This window comes from Ixodes scapularis, unplaced genomic scaffold (assembly GCF_016920785.2).
Source record: "Ixodes scapularis isolate PalLabHiFi unplaced genomic scaffold, ASM1692078v2 PGA_scaffold6__148_contigs__length_123643588, whole genome shotgun sequence".
NCBI classification, from domain to species: Eukaryota; Metazoa; Arthropoda; class Arachnida; order Ixodida; family Ixodidae; genus Ixodes; species Ixodes scapularis.
Window position 1 is genome coordinate 100,629,557 of NW_024609881.1, and position 19,541 is coordinate 100,649,097.

At 43.6% G+C, this 19,541-nt stretch overlaps 2 protein-coding genes across 2 annotated transcripts; both read right to left on the bottom strand.

Annotated features, from left to right (window-relative positions):
• Window positions 1–452: 452 nt before the first annotated feature.
• LOC120849136 lies at window positions 453–4,399 on the bottom strand. The gene is made up of 3 exons (XM_040221281.1): window positions 4,357–4,399; window positions 2,357–2,693; window positions 453–779 (listed from the first exon to the last, which is right to left on the bottom strand). The coding sequence occupies exons 1-3, from the start codon at window positions 4,397–4,399 to the stop codon at window positions 482–484; spliced, it is 678 nt and encodes a 225-aa protein (XP_040077215.1). The 3' UTR covers window positions 453–481.
• A 4,928-nt stretch (window positions 4,400–9,327) lies between these two features.
• On the bottom strand, window positions 9,328–17,111 carry LOC8043084 (fibroblast growth factor receptor 1-like). The gene is made up of 6 exons (XM_042294500.1): window positions 16,927–17,111; window positions 16,757–16,844; window positions 13,629–13,702; window positions 11,132–11,346; window positions 10,319–10,456; window positions 9,328–9,465 (listed from the first exon to the last, which is right to left on the bottom strand). The coding sequence occupies exons 1-6, from the start codon at window positions 16,999–17,001 to the stop codon at window positions 9,345–9,347; spliced, it is 711 nt and encodes a 236-aa protein (XP_042150434.1). The 5' UTR covers window positions 17,002–17,111; the 3' UTR covers window positions 9,328–9,344.
• Between the last annotated feature and the right edge of the window lie 2,430 nt (window positions 17,112–19,541).

A 19,541-nucleotide genomic window follows, 5' to 3' on the forward strand; every position in this document is an offset into this window, starting at 1 on the left:
ATTGGTAGCCGATATAATATATTGGATTCCAATATCCATAATACGCTGAGTATATTGGAATCGTAAACCCTTATTGGATCCCCATACGACACATGGGGATCCAATAAGGGTTTATACGGTATTGGATTCCAATATTTTCAGCGTATTATGGATATTGGAATCCCATAACAAATCCTTATTGTAATACAATACAATTAATGTAATGTTTTCCAATACACTGTCTATATTGTATTGCAATACAATAAAAATATATTGTTTAACAATATCCATAATACGCTGTTTATATTGGGGTTTTCCAATAGGGGAGAATCAGTTTCGCCCCAGCGTTCGACTCTGCTGCTACGCCGACTTCGACGCCCGCGACTTTCTGTTATTATCTTTTGTACCCGTTTATTTGTTGCACAAGTTCGCCACATTAAACGTTTATTTCTTTCTGTTTATTTATTGTTATTTTGGTCACCACCCGTGACAATATGAGCAGTCACGGATTAGGAAGAGGTTTATTCGAAACGGCCGCTCTCAAAGCTTCTCTGTACTTGGTCGAAAGCAAAGTCTCCACGAAGCCGCTCAGATGCTTTTTCGTTTGTTCCTTGTAGAGAGACCGTTCTTCGTTACTCATAGATGCGTGATCGGGTGTGAGCACGGTAATATTCACAGGTCCATTCAACATGAAGGTAAAGAGATTTGGCGTTCCTGGAGGGAAGGCCATAACTTCTAGGAGTGCAGTCGTTGCCATCAGTGACGTCTGAATGGTCAGTTCATTATTGAATCTGGCCGCGCTGAAAAGGTAAGGGTGAGAAGGTCAGGTTTCCAGTCCATGGCGGATATCCTAGAATTGGTACCGAAATACTACTCAACACTATTAATAAAAGACCTATATTTGATTAATTACTATAAAAATACGACATTGACAATAACGTAAGAAAGGAACGAAGTGAAGGTTAACGGTGTAATTTATGCTGTCTTTTAAAAGGGTTTGTTTTAGAGCGCAGCTCTTAGGTGCCCGTTTCCGGCTTGAGCGGCGTCGCCGTCGCCGTCGGCGTCGGCGTAACCGCGCGGTGCTTTATGGGTAAATATTCCCGCTAAGTTTATCGGAAAACATTTCCCTGATAAATTTATGAGAAAAAAATTTGCCCGCTCAATTTAGCGGAAAAGTTTTCTTGCTAAAATTAGCGAACAATTTTCCAGGCTAGCGGAAATTTTCCGGCTAAATAAGGACGCGGGCAGGAGAAGACGAGTGACATAGCTTCCTCTCCGTACCTTTCCCTCCTCCTGAAGGGCTGCGCTCTAATTCGCCGTTACCGGGGATTGTAAACGTCTTTCTTTTTTTTTTATTTGAGTCTCAAACAGACGTCCGAACTTGTTACTGACAGATTTTGACAGTAGTTATCAGACCCGACAAAGCTAGCTGAATGATATAATTTTATTGTTTAGCAAGATTTTGTTCAAGGCTGAATAATGTATAGTAAGAACCTCTAGAAAAGTAGAATTCTTTTTTTATAATCAGAAGCACCAATTTATAAATTTAAAGAGCCATGTTCCACGACAAACGTTGCGAGTAGATTTCATAAAAGCGTGCTTGTCTTGTCAGCAATCTCTGACACTCATGATAGAGCATCACTCATTGTAGTACATCGCACCGACGTTAAAGCGCGTCCAAAAACGCTTTGCACGAACGTTTTACGCAAGAAAATATCTGCCCAAGTTCTATTCGTATGGGAATCTGCTCAATCGCTTAAGATTGGGCGAGTAGGTGCGACCTTATATTGTTGTTCAAGTATTTGCACGGGTATTCGGAGTGTACGTCTATTTTGTCTCACATTAATTTAAATGCTCCTGTTAGGAGCTTTCACAACAACCGCGCATTTGCCGTTAATCCCGTACATTTTTTGTCTGCGGTAGTTCGCATAAAGAACTGTTCTAATCATCTGAACACGTGCCTTGTTCCACTTTTTAATGAGGACATCATGACGCTCAAGAGGAGCGTCGATTATGTGAGATAATGTCTTGTCACAGATTCAAGTTCTAAATTTGCTTTGTTATCTTTTAGCATCTTAAACTTACTTGGTGCCCTACCATTTTATGCTTTTGTGTGTTGGTAGGCGCTGTATATAAACACATTAAAATATTTACACAAAAAAGTTTAGAATTGAATTTTTTCTTTTTCAGTTAAAAATGTTTGACTTTAGCCTTCTCATAAACGTTGTTTTAACTATTTTCGTTTAATCACCGTTCCAAGCTGTCTTCCTTCCATTCTATATGAATTAATTTGATTCTCAATGCAATGTTGCAGTGAAAGTTGGCGTGAAAGAGTATTTTAAACAAATTACAATGCGTAAAAATGATCATACATCACCTCGCTCCCATCGCTTTACCACTACATGTGATCTTCACATCGACGAATCGTACATGAGATCCTAAGGTTAGGTTCCCGTGCAGGTAGCCAGGAGCACTGGCGTTTCCAAAGCGGCGCACGCCGCCGGGTAGTCCGTCGAGCGTTCCTTTGGTGAACTCGACACGGAGGTCGCTTCTTCCTGCACTGGCCTGCCACAGATCCACTTGAAAGGGTGGCACGGGCACCGAACCCAGCTGCAGTTTTAAGGACTCTTGAGTCGCGCCGATGGATAGGAGCTCGTCGAAATAGAGGTTACCCTTGTCCACGCCAGTCGGAGATGCACGCTCCGCAAGCAAGGCTGAAAACAAACAAAAAATGTTCGCAAAACTGCGTTCGGTACTATATTGCATAGTTACTGGCAGCTGGCGAGTCAGGCGATACAAACGCCGGCGCACGAACTGCGAAACAAGAAGCCTGAACAGATAAAGTCGAGCCCTGATTTTTTTTTTAGCGGTCAGTGAATGGGTATCTTACTCCGTTAGTCTACACATCAGAGTAACGTATACTAAATGTACAAAAAAACAAGTAAAAAAAAAACACAAAATAAAATCCCGAGATGTGATGTCCACTAGAGCTTGGCGTCAATTAAAACATTTAACACGATCCATCGGCACCCTTTAATCAATAAATAGATCATTGAATCGGTCACGTTAATATTTAGGCATATTAGCGTATAAAAAGGGCCAAATAATTTTTCTTTTCATTCGTGTTTTTTTTTTCTGTGTTAAACACTCCAATGTGAATTTTGAGCTTGGTATAAGCGGGTTGTTGCAAGTTGTGTTTTCCACCGACGAGCAGATGAATGCCTGCCTTTTAAGAGTTTTCTTGTAGATCGTTGATATGCCTCCGATACCGCCGATAACCATACCCGATTACGATGCGATGCGTGCACAACGGTGACGGTGAACTATAAAATAGTTTTCTCCGAGTTATCGAAAGGATCTACTAAAATTCTGTACTGATTGAAATCACTAAGATATATAAAGACCAAAAAAAAACAGAAAACTATTATTTTGTATTGGGTTCACCCGTTTTCAAATTCAACCAATTAACCAGCTAAAACATTTGATCGGCATTAGAACATTAATTTATTAATCAGAAGGTAAATTGCTCAATTGCCCGGCCCTATTAACTGGCATTTTTCTTCCCAGCGCGTGCCGCTTTTGCGTACAAATTACATTCACGCTCCCACGCTGCACGTGCTTGCACCAGTAAAAATTAATTTTACGGCATTTTTAAGAGAGTGAAGAGAGCAAAAAAAGAACCCGATCTCTCACTAAAGGTGCGCGACCACTTTCAGCGCCATGCTTTTTTCCGTGTCAAAGGGCTGCAAAGTGATGTTAGTATTATGAATATTAGGCAAAGGTGTAAATCTAGCACACAGATGCGCATATACCACGCCGAAATAAGCGCAAGGACCATACCAAAATACTACCCAAGTATTTTGTATGGTCTATGGCAAGCCAAAGACGTAAGGAAATAGGCGAAAATCCCAGAGATTGTCGAACGCTCATAGAGGGTTACAGGAAAGCGCAGAGACACCGAGACTTCCGTTCATGACATCAAGCTCCTTCGGATATTATCTTCTTTTACTGAACTCTCGGGCGAAGAGGAGTTTGTGGAAACAACAAACCATATGTGTACTTTTTTAGCTTAAGGAGCCTGAGACGTCATAAAGTGTCACCATAAATAACAATGTCATAACTCGCATGATAGTGTGCACGCAACAAACATTTCTTATTTTTCTTAGTCCAGTTATGTTGTATCGTTAATGGATCTCCTCGCAGTACACATACAAATTTGCATAAAGTTGTTGATTTAATTTAGTGATTGGTATGTCTCCGTGGGACATCTCCTTTGACCACAATAAATTGCTTCGAATACACAACTGAATCGTATCATTTGGCACGCTAAACCTCGGTGGTATTTTTGGAAGAAATAATGAAGATAGCAAAACTTACCTGACGAAATCATCAAAAACTGGGCGAACGTCCCACGATCCATGTTAGCGTTTCTCTCACTCCTAAAGCCGTGAAATGTGTCCTCGAACAAATTGATACGCAAAGAGGGGGGAAGCAGAACAGTCCGTCTTATCGTGGGTTAGGATAATCTAAGGAATCCCACTTCAATGCGCAGTAGATAGGTATGCGTTAAACACGGCGGTGCCCGCAGTCTGCGGTGTGGCCTTCCCTAGACATTCGTCCCACACCTTTCTGGTGTATTCAGCTGTATTACACGCAAAAGCGTCCCGATGATCGACAATGAGGGGATTGCGTGTTTCGACCATCCGGGCTAATCGTAAACACGACATTCCGCGCCCACACATTATAAAATAAGAACCGCTGGCGCTTCTTTCAGCGCATGTGCTTCAATTGAAACAAAAATAAATGGTTCAGCCTTCACCTCTAGTGATGGCTACCTTTAAATCTGTGATTGCAGCATGTCCTCTAAAACCAGTAAGTAAAAAGGCTAATTGGATAGTGTTAGGTAATTAGTCGTTTGATCGTTTGAAGTGGAAAATGGTCACTTAGCGAACAAGTTATGGCTTCCAAGTGCTTAGTTTACCCTTCCACGTCTGTTAATTTTTTTTCTTTTAATGATATTGAATTTGTGAATTTAACGTCTGAAGATTAGCGTTTATTTTTTGTGCTTAAAATATGGGTGTTGTTTTGTTTGTTCTTTTTTTGTTTAAATGTGCCCCATATATTTCCATCATCTTCAGTTTGTTTCTATTTGTAGAGGTATGATTTTCACCCGATCTTTCCTCATTTTTACTTTTCGCATGTAGAGGAATATGTGCTTCTTGCAGGCTTTCATGCAGCTGGCCATTTTAGGGTTCTAAATATGCTAGTCGAGCTGCACACTGCCAGTTTTTTCTTCAGGCATCCCATGAAACTTGATGAAAATAAACTTATTTTTATCATTATCGCAGCGGTCCTCTAACAATCACAAATCATATTAGCAATTAACTGTAAAAAAGTAAAATAATGATTTAAAACGAACTCGCTTTGATTACTGCACTGCATGCGTCTGTAGCTTTCATTCCGAAAACAAAACACACACACAACTCCGAAATGTGGACCCAGATGCCGCTCTCAAACAAAATGGCATGCGAGGTTTTATTTGCTAGCAAGGTGTGAACTATTTTCTACTAGTGTCACTAAATGAGCTACACTTCACAGTACGACACTTGGCCATATTGTGGCTTAAAATAGTGGTTGCCAGTTATCTGAAGCTTTATCTGAAATCACAGGAAACGTTCTTCCGTCCTCAACAAATGTTTAAACAGTTCACAACAAAGCAAAGTATACTTATATGTGCTTCCTAACACCAAATCTATTGCTGACGAAGTCGCACTTTTCAATTATAACGATCGGCACTTCCGTCTGCTTTGCACAAGCACCAAAATGGCGGCGCCCGCAACAATGTCGGGGAACGGAGTGCCGATACTCTCAGCGCCGCTTACTTAGTTGCTCTATTTTCTACCACGAAGCTAACGCTGGTATCCAGCGTTCGCGTCGGACTGCTCGGCCCCACATTCTGTGGCGGAGACATCTCGGTGGGAAACCAAAAAGATATCACTCTGCTGCAATTCTTCGAGGTGTTCTTGCACCCTACAGCCAATCATCAATTCCGACCATCCTCCATCGCTTGCAGCAAACAGCCTAAACCAGACGAAATTCGCAAACCCGCAGATACTCACTATCACTACAACGCACACCGCCGTGGAGTAGAGAGCTTCGTCTGCTCTCAAATACATTTGACGTCACAAGTGTCCCTGCACGTTGTCGCCAGTAGAGAGGAAACAAGTGATTAGGAGGTGTACGTGAAAAATTCAAAATAAATTTTCTTCAAAGAAAATTACTTTAAAACCCTTAATGTTCGCGAGCCCTTGCGAAAATTTCGGTCCTTTTTAGAATTTCAATACAGGCGTCTGGAGTTTGCGAAATTTAGTTGCCGCGCTTATGTCTTCAGTGACCGATACGGGAAATATAGGTATGGTGACCTGGAACGCGTCTCCGACTAGTGTGTTTACCACGTCCAAAAAAGTGGTCCCTCGATTTCCTCCTGATGACGTCATAGAAGCGTCATGTTGTCACCGGTCGCGACCCTGGCTGTGTCTCTGCAACTGTGGTGAATGTGGCAAACGCCTGTTCTGCTGCTGGCCGCTCTTTACTTTTACACACCACGGAAGCTACAACAGCCGGAAGTTGGGACGCCTGGGACGCCGTGACGACAGCAACATTCGCGTTCCCTCGTGCTTTTCGTCAGCATTTCTACGACCAACCGCCAGGATCGCGACAGACTGCAGCAAGACACTCTGACATCTGTGACGTCATTTGTTGCCACTTAGGAACCACTTTTTATGTATGGGCGGGATAGGACGCTAAACACACCAGTCGGAGACGCGCTCCAGGCACCATAATATAGAGACCGCGAAAATAAAGGGTTTTACAGAAATACTTTGAATAAATAATTCGTAGGTACCGACGTTACTAGAACCACTCAGTTGGGAAACTGCCATAGAGACTAATCTGAGAAAGTGGCACTGATCCGTACTCAAGAACCGAGCTAATGGCGATCACAACGCCGCCATTTCTCCCGCAGCGGCCACTTGAGGAACTGCACGTGAGTTCTATTTTGGCATTAATCGGCCATTTTGGCGCCGAAACAGACAGTGTGGAAGGGGCTTAGGGGTGCCCTCCCCGTCTCCCAAGCGGGCGTGCCGCGGAATACCACCGAGGGTTAAGATCCAGGTCGGGACGCGCTACCTAAAATCACCGCTGAGGCATGGTGTATAAAAACAATAATAATTGTCCTGCAAAACCTTGCAAACTAAAGACTTTAGAAAACAACATGCGCCCATAATTTTTTACTTAACTCCACTAAGGGTTACTACAGAGAGTTTTTTTCCGTTGGTTTTTACGCAAAAAACATGCTTTCTAAAACTCAAGGTGACCACAGTAAAAGCAAATGATAAGGAGTGGCGCTGTTGTCGTATTTAGCTCGGTGTGGGTGGACGCTAGCGGCCCAGGTTTCAACGGTGAGTTTCCCAAGTGAGGGTTCTATAGTAGTAACGTTGGTAGGTACCCTCAACGCGGGATATTTAGTAGATGGTTAAAATGTTATGAAAATCAATTACCATCAATATTTCGCCGGAGCAATGTCTCTATATTTTTATAGAAATGTTTTCACTACACTTTGTTGTGCGGTTATCATTGAAACGTGTTCGTGTCGTATAATATATAAGTATACTCTAAGAAATGCCTGCACGTCTACTTACCCGTAAAACACTCGAAGAGCCGATCTCTGCGGTCTACGAAATCAGCTCAGCAAATGATGAGGCGGAAGATTCGTTTAGACCCAAAAATGAAGTCTGCACTGTGGCATTACGCAATGCAAGCGTGAAACTTTGCATTGCGTAATGCCACAGCGCACACTTCATCTTTATGTCTAAACGGATGTTCCGCCTCATCATTCGCTGAGCTGATTTCGTAGATCGCAGAGATTGGCTCTTTGAGTGTTTTGCGGGTAAGTAGACGCGCTGGCATTTCTTAGAGTGTAAAACGTTTTCTCTAAGCAGTAACGTGAATTATTAAGACATGTGAGGGCTATTAAATGTATTGCCGAGAAACTAGCTTTTGTCATTCAGCAATTCCATGTCTGGTAAAAAGGGAAATTATGCCGAGAAACTTTTTTTTAGAGCGCAGCTCTTAGGCGCCCGTTTCCGGCTTGAGCGGCGTCACCGTTGCAGTCGGCGTAACCGCACGGTGCATTATGGGAAATATACCATAATACACCGCGCGGTGCATTCTGGGACATTTCTCATGATGCACCACGCGGGGACAAGGAGAAGTAGGGAGGAGGACGAGGGAGAAGGGAGGGGGGAGCAGGAGAGGAGCAGGAGGAGGGAGAGGGAAGGGAGAAGGGGGAGGAGGTTGTGGAGGAGGGGGAAGAGGAGAGGAAAGAAGAGAGGAGGGAGAAGGAGAAAAGGAAGGGGTGGAGGAGGGGAGCTTGAAGGATGATGGGAGAAGGAGGTGAAGGAGGGGGAGGAGGAGAAAGAAAAGGAAGGAGGGAAGGAGGAGTAGCAGGGAGGATAAGGAGGTGAGGAGGAGGGAGCAGCGGTATACCCTCCCCTCAGTACCCTTGGCTCCTCCTCCTCAAGAGCTGCGCCCTAATTCGGCGTTAGAGGGCGTTGTAAACGTCTCTTTTTTATTGTGCACTTCAATTTATTTGTATTTTTGGCCTGACACTACTATAGAATTTCAGAAATATTCCAGATGGTTTAAATATTGGGTCTTGTTGCGAAACGTAACAGTAAAAAAATGATTTTATAATGTTCTGAAGAAATGCTTGGAATCAAAATCTTTTGACGTGAATAGGAGATAAAAAGGAATTGTTGCGTGTCCATGTAATTCCATGTATTTTTTGCCATAAATTCACAGACGTCCAAAACATCAACGTCGATAGTGTTGATTTCAAGCCAGCTCCGACAGTCACGTGGGCTACTTGATTATGTAAGGGATTATTCCAAACAAACAAGAAATGGAAACAAAAAACTTCCTACAAAATCATTTTATTTACAAATAATTTTTAGAAGTTAGAAAACATTTAGAAGGTACGTAACGTGTATGATGAGAACTGATTGCTTAGCTCATAAACTAAATGGTAATAATGTCCTAAACAAAATAGGAACGCAAAAGAAAAACGAAAATATGCGTGATCGTTATGTTGGGGGGAACAATTCTTACTACATTCCTTCAACTTTCGTTAATACTATTTCGTGCACTAAAAATACCGGAGGGATGGTTTTGTTTCTAGTCTTTGAGAACTGAAAATCCTTTAAAGTGCATTAGAGTGCGTTATTCACGTGACATTCGAACAATATGCGGGACGTGGCATTCCTGAAGTATTACTCGGAAACTCGTTATTCTAAGCTGTAAGCAAATCAGTCAAAGTGAAAGTAGTCGAGACTTTCTTCCATGATGCTGTCCATGCTCTGGATTATCTGCCCAAAGCACGGTCTGGAGACGGGGTTGCTGTTCCAGCAGGACGCCATGATGTCGTACCTTAGAACAAAAGGAACAGAAGAAGCATTTGTCACATCAGCCGCTACTCTTGCCGGCGCACAGTCCAAATGCGGGGCTCATCCCGATTGTTTCGGTCGATAATATGTGCACCAATTGATGTTATTTTCAATTTAGACATTTTTTTCCTCTTTCGAGGTTTGTTTTCTGATTGTGTGAATACGCATTCCATTTCTAATTTGTAAAGAAAATATTCGCGTCTGCGAGTTTAGGTATCCTGTGTACCATTCGTAATAGTGTCAGTTGCAAGATGGATGAAAGGCCTGCCAGCTAACATTTATTTAATCGTACTGCATTTGCTGGGTTGTCTCTGTACCCAGAAGTAAGAGTACATTTCAGTGTACAACGACATCCCACGTCTAAGCATAAGAACAAGTAGCCTTGTCTTTGCTACTGTGGCAAAAACGGCGGTTTCAGTAGTATTACTTCAAATAAGGACGTGCTACTTCATGTTTCGAGCATATTTGTATTGCTGCGGAGTCAATTAAATATCGGCATTCAACAATGGAAACCTCGAAAAACAAATCATCAGGAAAGAAACATGAACATAACAAGCATGCCTTGTCTGCAAGGGATTATACCTCCCATAATTCTTATCAGGAAAGAGCTACACAACAGTAAGTAAGAAGTATGTTTCTGGGCTTCAGGAGCTTAGCCCCTCAGTATAGATAAACGATGTTCCTGATATTTACATCGACTACCTTTGAGAGGGCATCTCTCGTTGGAACGCTACTAAGTCGGTGTTTGGAATGTTCTAAAAAGCATAGTTGTCTTCACCTCGATTCAAGTGCGTTGTGATAGTTTCGACCGCTTTCTTTTACTATTTTATACTCACACGTCTTGGGCGCAGTCCGATGGCCTGTTCAATCTGTTGCCTTCTAACAGGTACTGAAGCACTTCGTGGTTGTTAACTCCGGGGTAGGGCACCGCTCCCAACGTCATCACTTCCCACATCAGGACGCCGAAAGACCAGCTAGAGATTGAAAAAACTGGGTCTTTAGCGTTCATGCACAAAGAAGTACCTTTATACCATGGTATTCCCTTTATGGGTTCTTTTCTTTTTTACCTTGAATACTGGCCTTACTTAATGGCCGTTAACTGTCCTGACATAGTATGCCTTTAAGCAGAGATAAGACACGAACATTGATAAAAAATAGTGCAGAGATTGAAATTGCCCGTTTTGTTTAATATTAAAATGTATCCACTAGCTTTGTGCCATACATATAAGTTAATGAGATATTGATATTTTTATTGAGCCAGGTGATGAAAGCATTTTAATAACGATAATTTGATTTTCAGAGGACCGCTGCTTAACTCTCAGTTGCTTAGGTGCATAAAACGTTCACATCGTGGGGAGTGTGAATGACAACTAAGAAATGTTTAAAGTTTAATTACTTTAGGAATTCTAGAAGTTTGTGATAAAGACGTACTGAAATTATGGGACGTATTAATTGGTAATCTTAACTGGCCTTAATTCCTCGGTCTGGAGTTTTAATTAACGCACGCGTGCACGGTGTAAATTTATTCTGAAACCAACGGGCTGTCCAGACCTTGAGCTAGAGAGACAACTGCAAAGATTTTATCACTGAACAACGAGCGCATTAGCGACTCCGTAATCGTGACATGGTATGTCTATGACTGCACTTACACGTCGCTCATAGGTGTGTAGGTGAAGTGTGAAAGTGATTCAACTGCCATCCAGCGCACTGGGAGTCGGCCGCCAGTTGTTTTCCGGTAGAGCCCCTCTTCGTAAGCGTCTCTAGAGAGGCCAAGGTCTGCAATCTTCACCTGCTGTTTGCTCAGCAGCAGAATGTTGCGTGCTGCAAGGTCGCGGTGGACTATTCTCTTTGACGCCAGAAACTCCTGAAATGTAGGGCAATCACCACTTTAGCACTGCCCACTGTTTACACAAAAGTTGGCAAAATGTAAAAGCTACGGCTTCCGCCAGACAAATACAGCGACGATGTAACAACTCTCACGTAATGGGTGCAGACAAACAGAAGACTTCCCCGATCCTCGCTGTGACATTCTTGTTAAATTACCAGGAGTCGTAGCTTTCACCGTTTGCCGAATTATGCTGAAACGGAGTACAGCAGATCTGGACTTCAACAGCTACAGTTAATTTTACTGTAATTCAATGCGCAGCCAATGTTACGCACCGATTTGTCCAATCAAGCAGCACCAAAAGAGCTACTTAATAACTTTTGTCTTTCTGTGTGTATGTTTTAACGAAGCGGAATTAAATAAGTGAACAGGATACACTCTGACTCTACGTTTATGAGCCAAACGTAAGGGCTCAAGTGAGCTGGTGTATATTAAACATTTTAGTGAAAAACCCGAGACTGAGGTAAAACAGACGACGACAAGGAAGAGAAGGAGAACGTCTCAAACACAGCTCAACGAACTGGTATTCGTACATGGCTGCACACAGTTTCTGTGCATTCCTTCGTGTCTTATAGCCTTTAGTGTGCTCTGACTTATGATAAAACCATGCAATCAATCATGGCGATTTTATATGATGGAGACCAGTATCCGAAATCCTAGTCCCCAGTGATAAAAATAGTAAATAATAATCTCAAACGCAGGCTCTTGTGGAGAGAGTGACTGCACACAAAACAAGAGTTTTGCTTTTTACAGCACTCGTCGCATCGGTGTTATTCTTGGAGCTTTGTGACTATTCATGTCTGACGTTCTTGCACTATGAAATGTGCGCAGGTTCCTAAAATAAATCGGCGTCATGCAAGAAGAGAGGTTTGCCTACTGTGTCATGGCGTCAGCATAAAAAAACACTGTGGCGCCCATGGAACGGAGCGGACACTCCTCTATAAGACTGCAGAACATTCTGGATGCTTTAGAAACACTGAAAAATAATATGGTGTTTTGCAGATTTGTTTCAAATACCTCTCGAAATACCCCGTGTATATGTGGACTTATTCAAAGCAATTAGCACAAGTCATCCGGGGTGTATAAAAGGAGCTAAAAGAAAGAATAAAAGGCAACATGACTGCGAGCTTAGGTTCATAATTAAAAGAAATGGTTTAACAAAAGTGCCACAAACCTGTTGTGTCGAAGTGTATCACTGGCATTTGCGCACGTTTAATTTTAATGATATTTTATAATTTTTTGTGTACTTTTTTTTCACACGCAAATCAATCATAAATGCATGTGGTCTTTCTTAAGATAGAATCGGCAAAACAGATGTCTGTTGATACTTATATTGCGTGATTAACGCTACATGTGAAAAAAAAAAATGTCAACGGACTCAATTTTTCAGTCCCCCAAAATAAACATGTTTGATACCCTACAGTTATAAGTTAATATTGTAGCTTCAAAGGCATTGTAATAAAGTCACATTCTTATAAAACGAAATAAATATTTTAAAACGATAAAACACGACAATGCCTTTGCAGCATCCACGCACCGATTTTTTGGAGATAACCAGACATCAGAAGAAAATATTAGCCATGTACGAATACCGGTTCGGCGGGAAAATAGGAGTGTCATTCCCAGATTAACATTGTTAAAGAAACACTAAACCACCTTCTGCAACACTCAATTTATAGCCATATGACTCACAACTCGATGTATAAGCTCTAAGCATGGTAAGAAACCAAAGATTATATTCATGCATACCAATATCTCTATTAAATTCGGTATTTCAATAATCACACCAAATAGCGCCATCGGACAAGGAGGGCAGAACCTTGCCCTTCTTCGTGCGACGGCGACATCTGCCGTAAGTAATAGTTTCGATGTAGACGATCTTTTGATAGCAAGATTAATAAAAACAAAAATAATTTGTGCATAAATGTAACTTTTTTTCCATAAAGACTAGAGCTCATTGATTGAGTTATTACCGTAAATATACTGTCGCAGAACCTGGTTTAGTGGCCCTTTAAGTAAACAGGTTGTCTTGTCTTTCCTTTTCACTGTGAAGGTTGCGAATGACGCAGCTCTATTGAATTCGAAAGGTAAAATGTGACTACTCTGCTGCTAGAGTGTAATTCTAGTAAAATCTAAAAATCCCTACGCTTACATAGGATTCTTAATCCGACATGTGTCCATGACACACACAAAAAAAAACATGAACATCCGAAATTAGGTAAACAACTAACAATCTTCCGCGATTTTCAGAACACACCTACCATGCCTCGAGCAACCTGTCGCACAAGTGAGAGGAGATATGCTGCTGATAGGACCTCCTGGACATCGGAACCTGCTTTAAAGATATAGTGGTATTAGTGAACATTTCAAAGATTTTAATCAAGCGTGCAGGTCGTAACGTTTTACCAACTTGTTTCAGGCAGACGTATCACTTGGTTGAATGAAAACTTTAAACCCTGAAAACATTTTAAAAAGTGCCACCAAATTTGACCAAGCTGTTCGTCGAATAGTCACGAATCCAAAATCATCGGATTATTTCACGACACTCTTTGGCGCATGTAAACAAAGCTAACGCAAATATTCTAGGAACATTGATCTTGGTTTAACCTAACGGAACAAAACATATTCAGCTTTCATATGTAATTGAGCTTGATTGTACACTGCACGTGTCTCTACGTGCTGTTTGCGTGCATGGAAAGAAGGAGAGGAAGCGGCATACCGGCTCAAGCCTGCCAAGGGAGAAAATCCTAAGTGAATACGGAAGTAGAGGGCACGCTCGGTGGGGACGCATCCAAGGGTGGCAAAACAGCTGTTGGAGCAAAGTCAGCTCTCCTTTTCGTCCAATAGAGTATTTTTGCTTTGGTCATTGTTGGGGACGTCTCTCTCCAAACTGAAAGTCTCCACCGTCTTCAGATCTGGTGGCGTCATACGTCACCTCCAGAAGCGTCCTACCACCATGTTTGTATACGATCGTTCAGCAGCCGTATATATACAATCGAAAATATTTGGAGCAGCAAGTAATTTTAAGAGAATCGAGGCAAGGCTATATCTACGCACCTTGATTCTGCATATAAGGGGGGGGGGGGGGGGCACATTTGCACAAGTGCACATTTGCACAAGGCCGAATAAAAAAGCGTCTACGACGTATAATACGGCATGCAAGTTCGGTTGCTCCTTGTGCACATCCTGCGTTTGTTTAACCCCCAAAGGCGCCCACGTACTTTTGTTTACCCCCTGCCTCAACCAATTAAAACACGAGCTCAACCGCCTTGCCATCGCGCATTCCTTGGGTGTTTTGTTTGTTGGTATTCGATTGGCGTTCACACTCCTGTATTCCGGCACGCCAAAGACGCCTTCTGGACCACTTGCTCGCCATATTGTAACGGGGCTTAAGTTGAGCTAAGCTTGCTTTCACACTGTGTTAGCGTACACCAGATGCTACGGTCGGATATAGCCAATCAAGCAGCGCTAAAAAGCATTGTGATGGCGCTCGTCTTTTTGTGCGTTCGCCGTCTATAGTCCGTTTCATGATAACTTGGCAAATTGTGGGAGCCAGTGGCCCACGATCCAATAAGAGCGCCGAAGTGAGGACGCGACCCGACGTCACTGGAGCATTTGTGTCAACGCGCCAAATGCGAGGCCCGAGGCGCGATGGAACGGGCTGTCGTCTGCTAGCCGAGAGTCGTTCGCTCCAAAACCAATCAACTTCGGATGAACGTCCAACGCAGCAACAAAATTGTCCGCTGGAATAGCGAGTATACTTCATGAACAGTTCATGAGACAACCATACGCTCAATTTGGCCGCGAATCTGTGATGTGTTCTAATGCCAGGGCACAATGCGATGTTTTTAGCGGAAACTTCCGATTACACTACTGCGATCGCCGGAGGTCGCTAATGGCAACGGCGCTACAAGGAGAACAAAATCGAGAGGATATGGATGTGGGGTCACTTTTTAGAACACAGCTCTTAGGCGCCCTTTTCCGGCTTGAGTGGCGTCGGCGTGGGCGTCGGCGTCGGCGTCGGCGTCGGTGTCGGCGTCGCTGTCGGCGTCGGCGTAACCGCACGGTGCACGATGGGTAAATTTACCCGCTAAATTTAGCGGATAATTTTCCCCAGTAAATTTTGCGGAAAACTGTCCCCGCTAAACTTGGCAGGGAAAATCTTCCCCGCTAAATGTAGCGAAAAATTTCGGGCTAAATTTAGCGGAAAAAATTCTCCGCTACATCCAGCGGAAAGATTTCCCCGCCAAATTTAGCGGAACGTTTTCCCCAAAATGGGCGGCGAGTAGAAGAGGAGGAGAGGCATAGCCACGTCTCCGTACCTTCCTCTCCTCCTCTCCGAGAGCTGCGCTCTAATTCGGCGTTACAAGGAGCTGTAAATATCTTTTATTTTTTGGTTTAGATATAACTGAAACTCGTAAATATGTGAATATTTATTCCTTATTCTTCACGCCTCTTCATTATATATGGAATCGCGCGAGTTCGATTGCCATTAAAAGAAAAAGAAGCCTAGAACTACCTTTTGTGGCGGAGGGCTCCGTTGCTGTGGCGGTAACAAGGCCCCGTGGCTTCGACCATTGAGTGTTATCACGTGCCTTGTTCCAGCGCCTTCATTGGGTCGGGGAAGCCGCGGCCTCCACAGTTCGCGAAGTTATCGTGAAACGGATTATGTACTAATCCCACACAGAAGAAAAGCGGAGGATTATGGAGCATTCACTGTGCGTTATTGGTTTAGCCGGTGATTACAGGCGCCCAGAATCTACGAGGGCCGCAACGATGCATTCTCGATGCCTCAAAATTCATTCATCAAATCGTATTGTCGGCTCTGCTCGGACTTATTTGCAAATATATTTTAGTTCGACCATTACGTTGCTGATAGGGCCAGCGAAAACAGACAGATGAGTATGCGCAAAGAAGCGTAGACTATGTACAGTCTCAACCAATAAGAAATACCCACTTGGAGCTCGTAGCCGAGACGGTGGCTGGTGAGGGCGCCGCGCGCGTTGTGGAAGTTCCATATTGCTCCGAGGGGAGTGAAACTCCATAACACAGTCACACTGAATCGGCGTGCACTGACGAAGCCCTTTTTCTTTCGTCGGGTGGAGATGGAATTCCCCAAAGCATGAAAAGATTACCTCCTCAACCCCGCTCCCTTATCCCCCCAGCCGCCGCCTCGGCGACGCGTACCAAGCAGTTTTTTTTTTGTTTTGTTTTTTCGTTAAGTGTGGGGACTTCGTCCTGCTCTTCCTAAGATGTGTTCGTTGCGATGACCAAGTTTAAGCATTCATCAGCGTCACGTATCGCCCACTGTATGAAAATGCATTCCCACAGTATAACCGTGGCATAGGTGGACTCTATAGGAATAGGCTTGAAATATTCTACAACTCACTGTCTTCGCAGATACCCGAGTCGTTACTTGTTTGGAAAATTGACCTCTGGTTTGCATCGCCAGCATCTTTGGAGAGTTCTTCCAGGTCCTGCGAAAAATACGGCTCATCATAAACACTTCAGATATAAGCCTAGCTGCTCGAGTTACTTTCGGCGACATAAAGAACTGACCTTATTGCGCCTTCTTATCTTGGTGAGGTAAGTCTTCAAGTCACCCAGAGGACAGTACTCGAGAAGCAGCGCCATCACAGATCCAGTCGTACAACAAGCTCGAAGGCTGACAATATTTGGATGAGGGCCCACGAGCTTCAAGAGTTCTATCTCCTGAAGAAGACCCCTCTTTTCTTCCGGTGTGAAGCTCTCTAAGAAAAGGGAAAAGCACCCTTCCGCTTGACGCAATAAACAAGCACAAGTAAAAGAACGAATTTGTTAACCATGCGTTTGAGTTCGATATCATGCGACACAAAGGTAAAGGGACGTTCTTTAGTCAAGGCAGCGGCACCGGAGGTTTTTAAGTCTCGTCCCCCATGCCAGAGCACTCGCCCTAATTCAGCAATATTATGCTTGCTAAACCAGGTGACATCTTGTTAGGGCCTTTTTTTCCCTTTCTTAAAATGAGAGCCCTTCCAAGATGTTTTAAGGCGTTCTACAGAAATCTAGCTAAAGGGGGCCGTGCAACGACATTCGCTTGGATTGTTTTTCACGTTAGGCGAGCTTACTGGTACTATACTCCGCGCCAACTTTTCTTGGCGATGCAGTGGAAGGTACAGGCCCGCGTCCCCTCTCCCATTTTGAGTGTACGCATGCTCTGCTCCTCTCCCCATTTCCGGGGAGAGGAGGAGAGCCTGCGCACGCTCAAAATGGGAGAGGGGACGCGGGCCTATGCCTTCCACTGCATCACCAAGAAAAGTTGTCGCGGAGTATAGACCGTTCCATTAGGGTCATAGCAGAGAGGGTAAAAGAGAAAGAAATGCACTCCCCCTCTCACCCCATATGTCGTCTGCTCCGCCGAGTGGGCTGTAGCTAGCGCCCGGCTGGCGTGCAAACTCTGTTTAAAATTGCGTCATTTTGGAACTTTCAAGCGCAGATGCGCAGATTTTGGTATGCCAGTTGTCGTGCAATACTATGCTAGATAAAAAGACTCACAGGGTCCAATCGCGCTGTTACCTGCGTGCAAATAAAAAAAAAAATAAGAAGAACTGTGTCAGATTGGCCGGTCTCTTTGGCGAAAAGTAAATCCGGTTGCTGTACCTTTTTTACTATACAAAGTTCGTACTGGTGTAAGCCTTTAGCGACCATGAGTGGAAGTCTGAAATAATAAATAAAACGTGCTCTCCTGCCGCAATACACGCAGTAGTTGAGGGTAGCACTGCCGGCTGACTCATTTAAGTAACGTAAAAAGGACATGCTAGTTGATCATTTAGCGAAATAGAACAACAGAGAGCTATAGGCTGATTTTGGAGTAGCCACAACTATTCTAAAAACGCTAACCACTTCAAAACGCGAACCACTTCACCTGCCGATACAGCCCATAGATGGAGAACGACAACCTCCCGGTTTGTCGTCTGCTAGCGGAGTCGGGCGCGTGCCCTCTCTCTCGTTTTACCCCACCGAACCCGCTGAACTTCCCGGATGTGTGGAGAGGGCGCTGCGGTCGAAGAAAATGGTGCCGCTCAGAGAGCGCTAAATGGAATTATCTGTAGTGGGACCCAAGTATACTCGCGCGCAACGCCACTGACCAAGAAACTACTTGTTGCGGTGTCATTTCAAGGAAAAATGCAAGCGTCTTTTCATTTGCAACGTAGACTAGCGCTCTTAACTTTCATGTCAATGAGAGTTGACTCAATCGCGATGGGCCAGAGGTACACGGCGGCGCCAACTGTTAATGAGCCCCTAACGATCATTGAGCACAACTGAGCTGATCTGCCTGAGTTAACTGAAGGGGATTCGCCCCACTAGAGCTAAAGATGGCGGCTTCCGCCGCAGCGCCGCCCGTGGCCAGCGCAAGCGGAGCACTTACTACTGTGGAAGATTCGGGAGGTAACTAGAAAGTATCGTAGCAGCAAAGATAGTCGGAAGAAGTAAGGATTCGGGGCCAGAGCTGCCGCTAGAACGATCACGGCAGGTCGAGGAAGCCAAACTCGACGAGGTTGGCCGTTGTGATGTTGGTGCCTATAAGACTTTAGTTGCATCGCTCTTGCTTAAATTTGTGTGACCCATTCTGATTATCATCTCTTTACTCTAAAACCAAAACAATAGGTGAATTTTATTTTGCTTTAAACATTTATAATGAACTAAAAGTATGCATATAAATATTTTGCATCACTTTTTTAAGAAAAAAGTAATGTGACATCAGTTGTGGTTTCTTTTTCGGTTTTAACTGTTTCCGTTGACGTGCAGCTCAACTAGAGTGAGCTAGAAAAGATGAGTGGGGCCACCGGAGTGGGATTTCTAAAGCTCCGCATGTGTAAAAGTTATTAGATAGAGTTCGCTACGAGCGAAGTGGCTTGGATTTGCATAAACAAAGGGTAAACGAGTGCTACAATATAAGCTCTTGACCAAACGCGCAGATCATTTTTAACTATGTATTTTACCACTAATCTTTTATGAACAAAACGTTCTGTTCCAACACTACTTTCGACCGGCAGATAGGCCAAGGAAACAATAGAGCCCCGGGCTATATATTTACACAATCTAGACGAGAGTCGTTACGTTAATACACAACGTCACAGCGACCTGACGTGTCGTCACAACGCCATGCGACTTCTCGACGACGCCTTAACGTC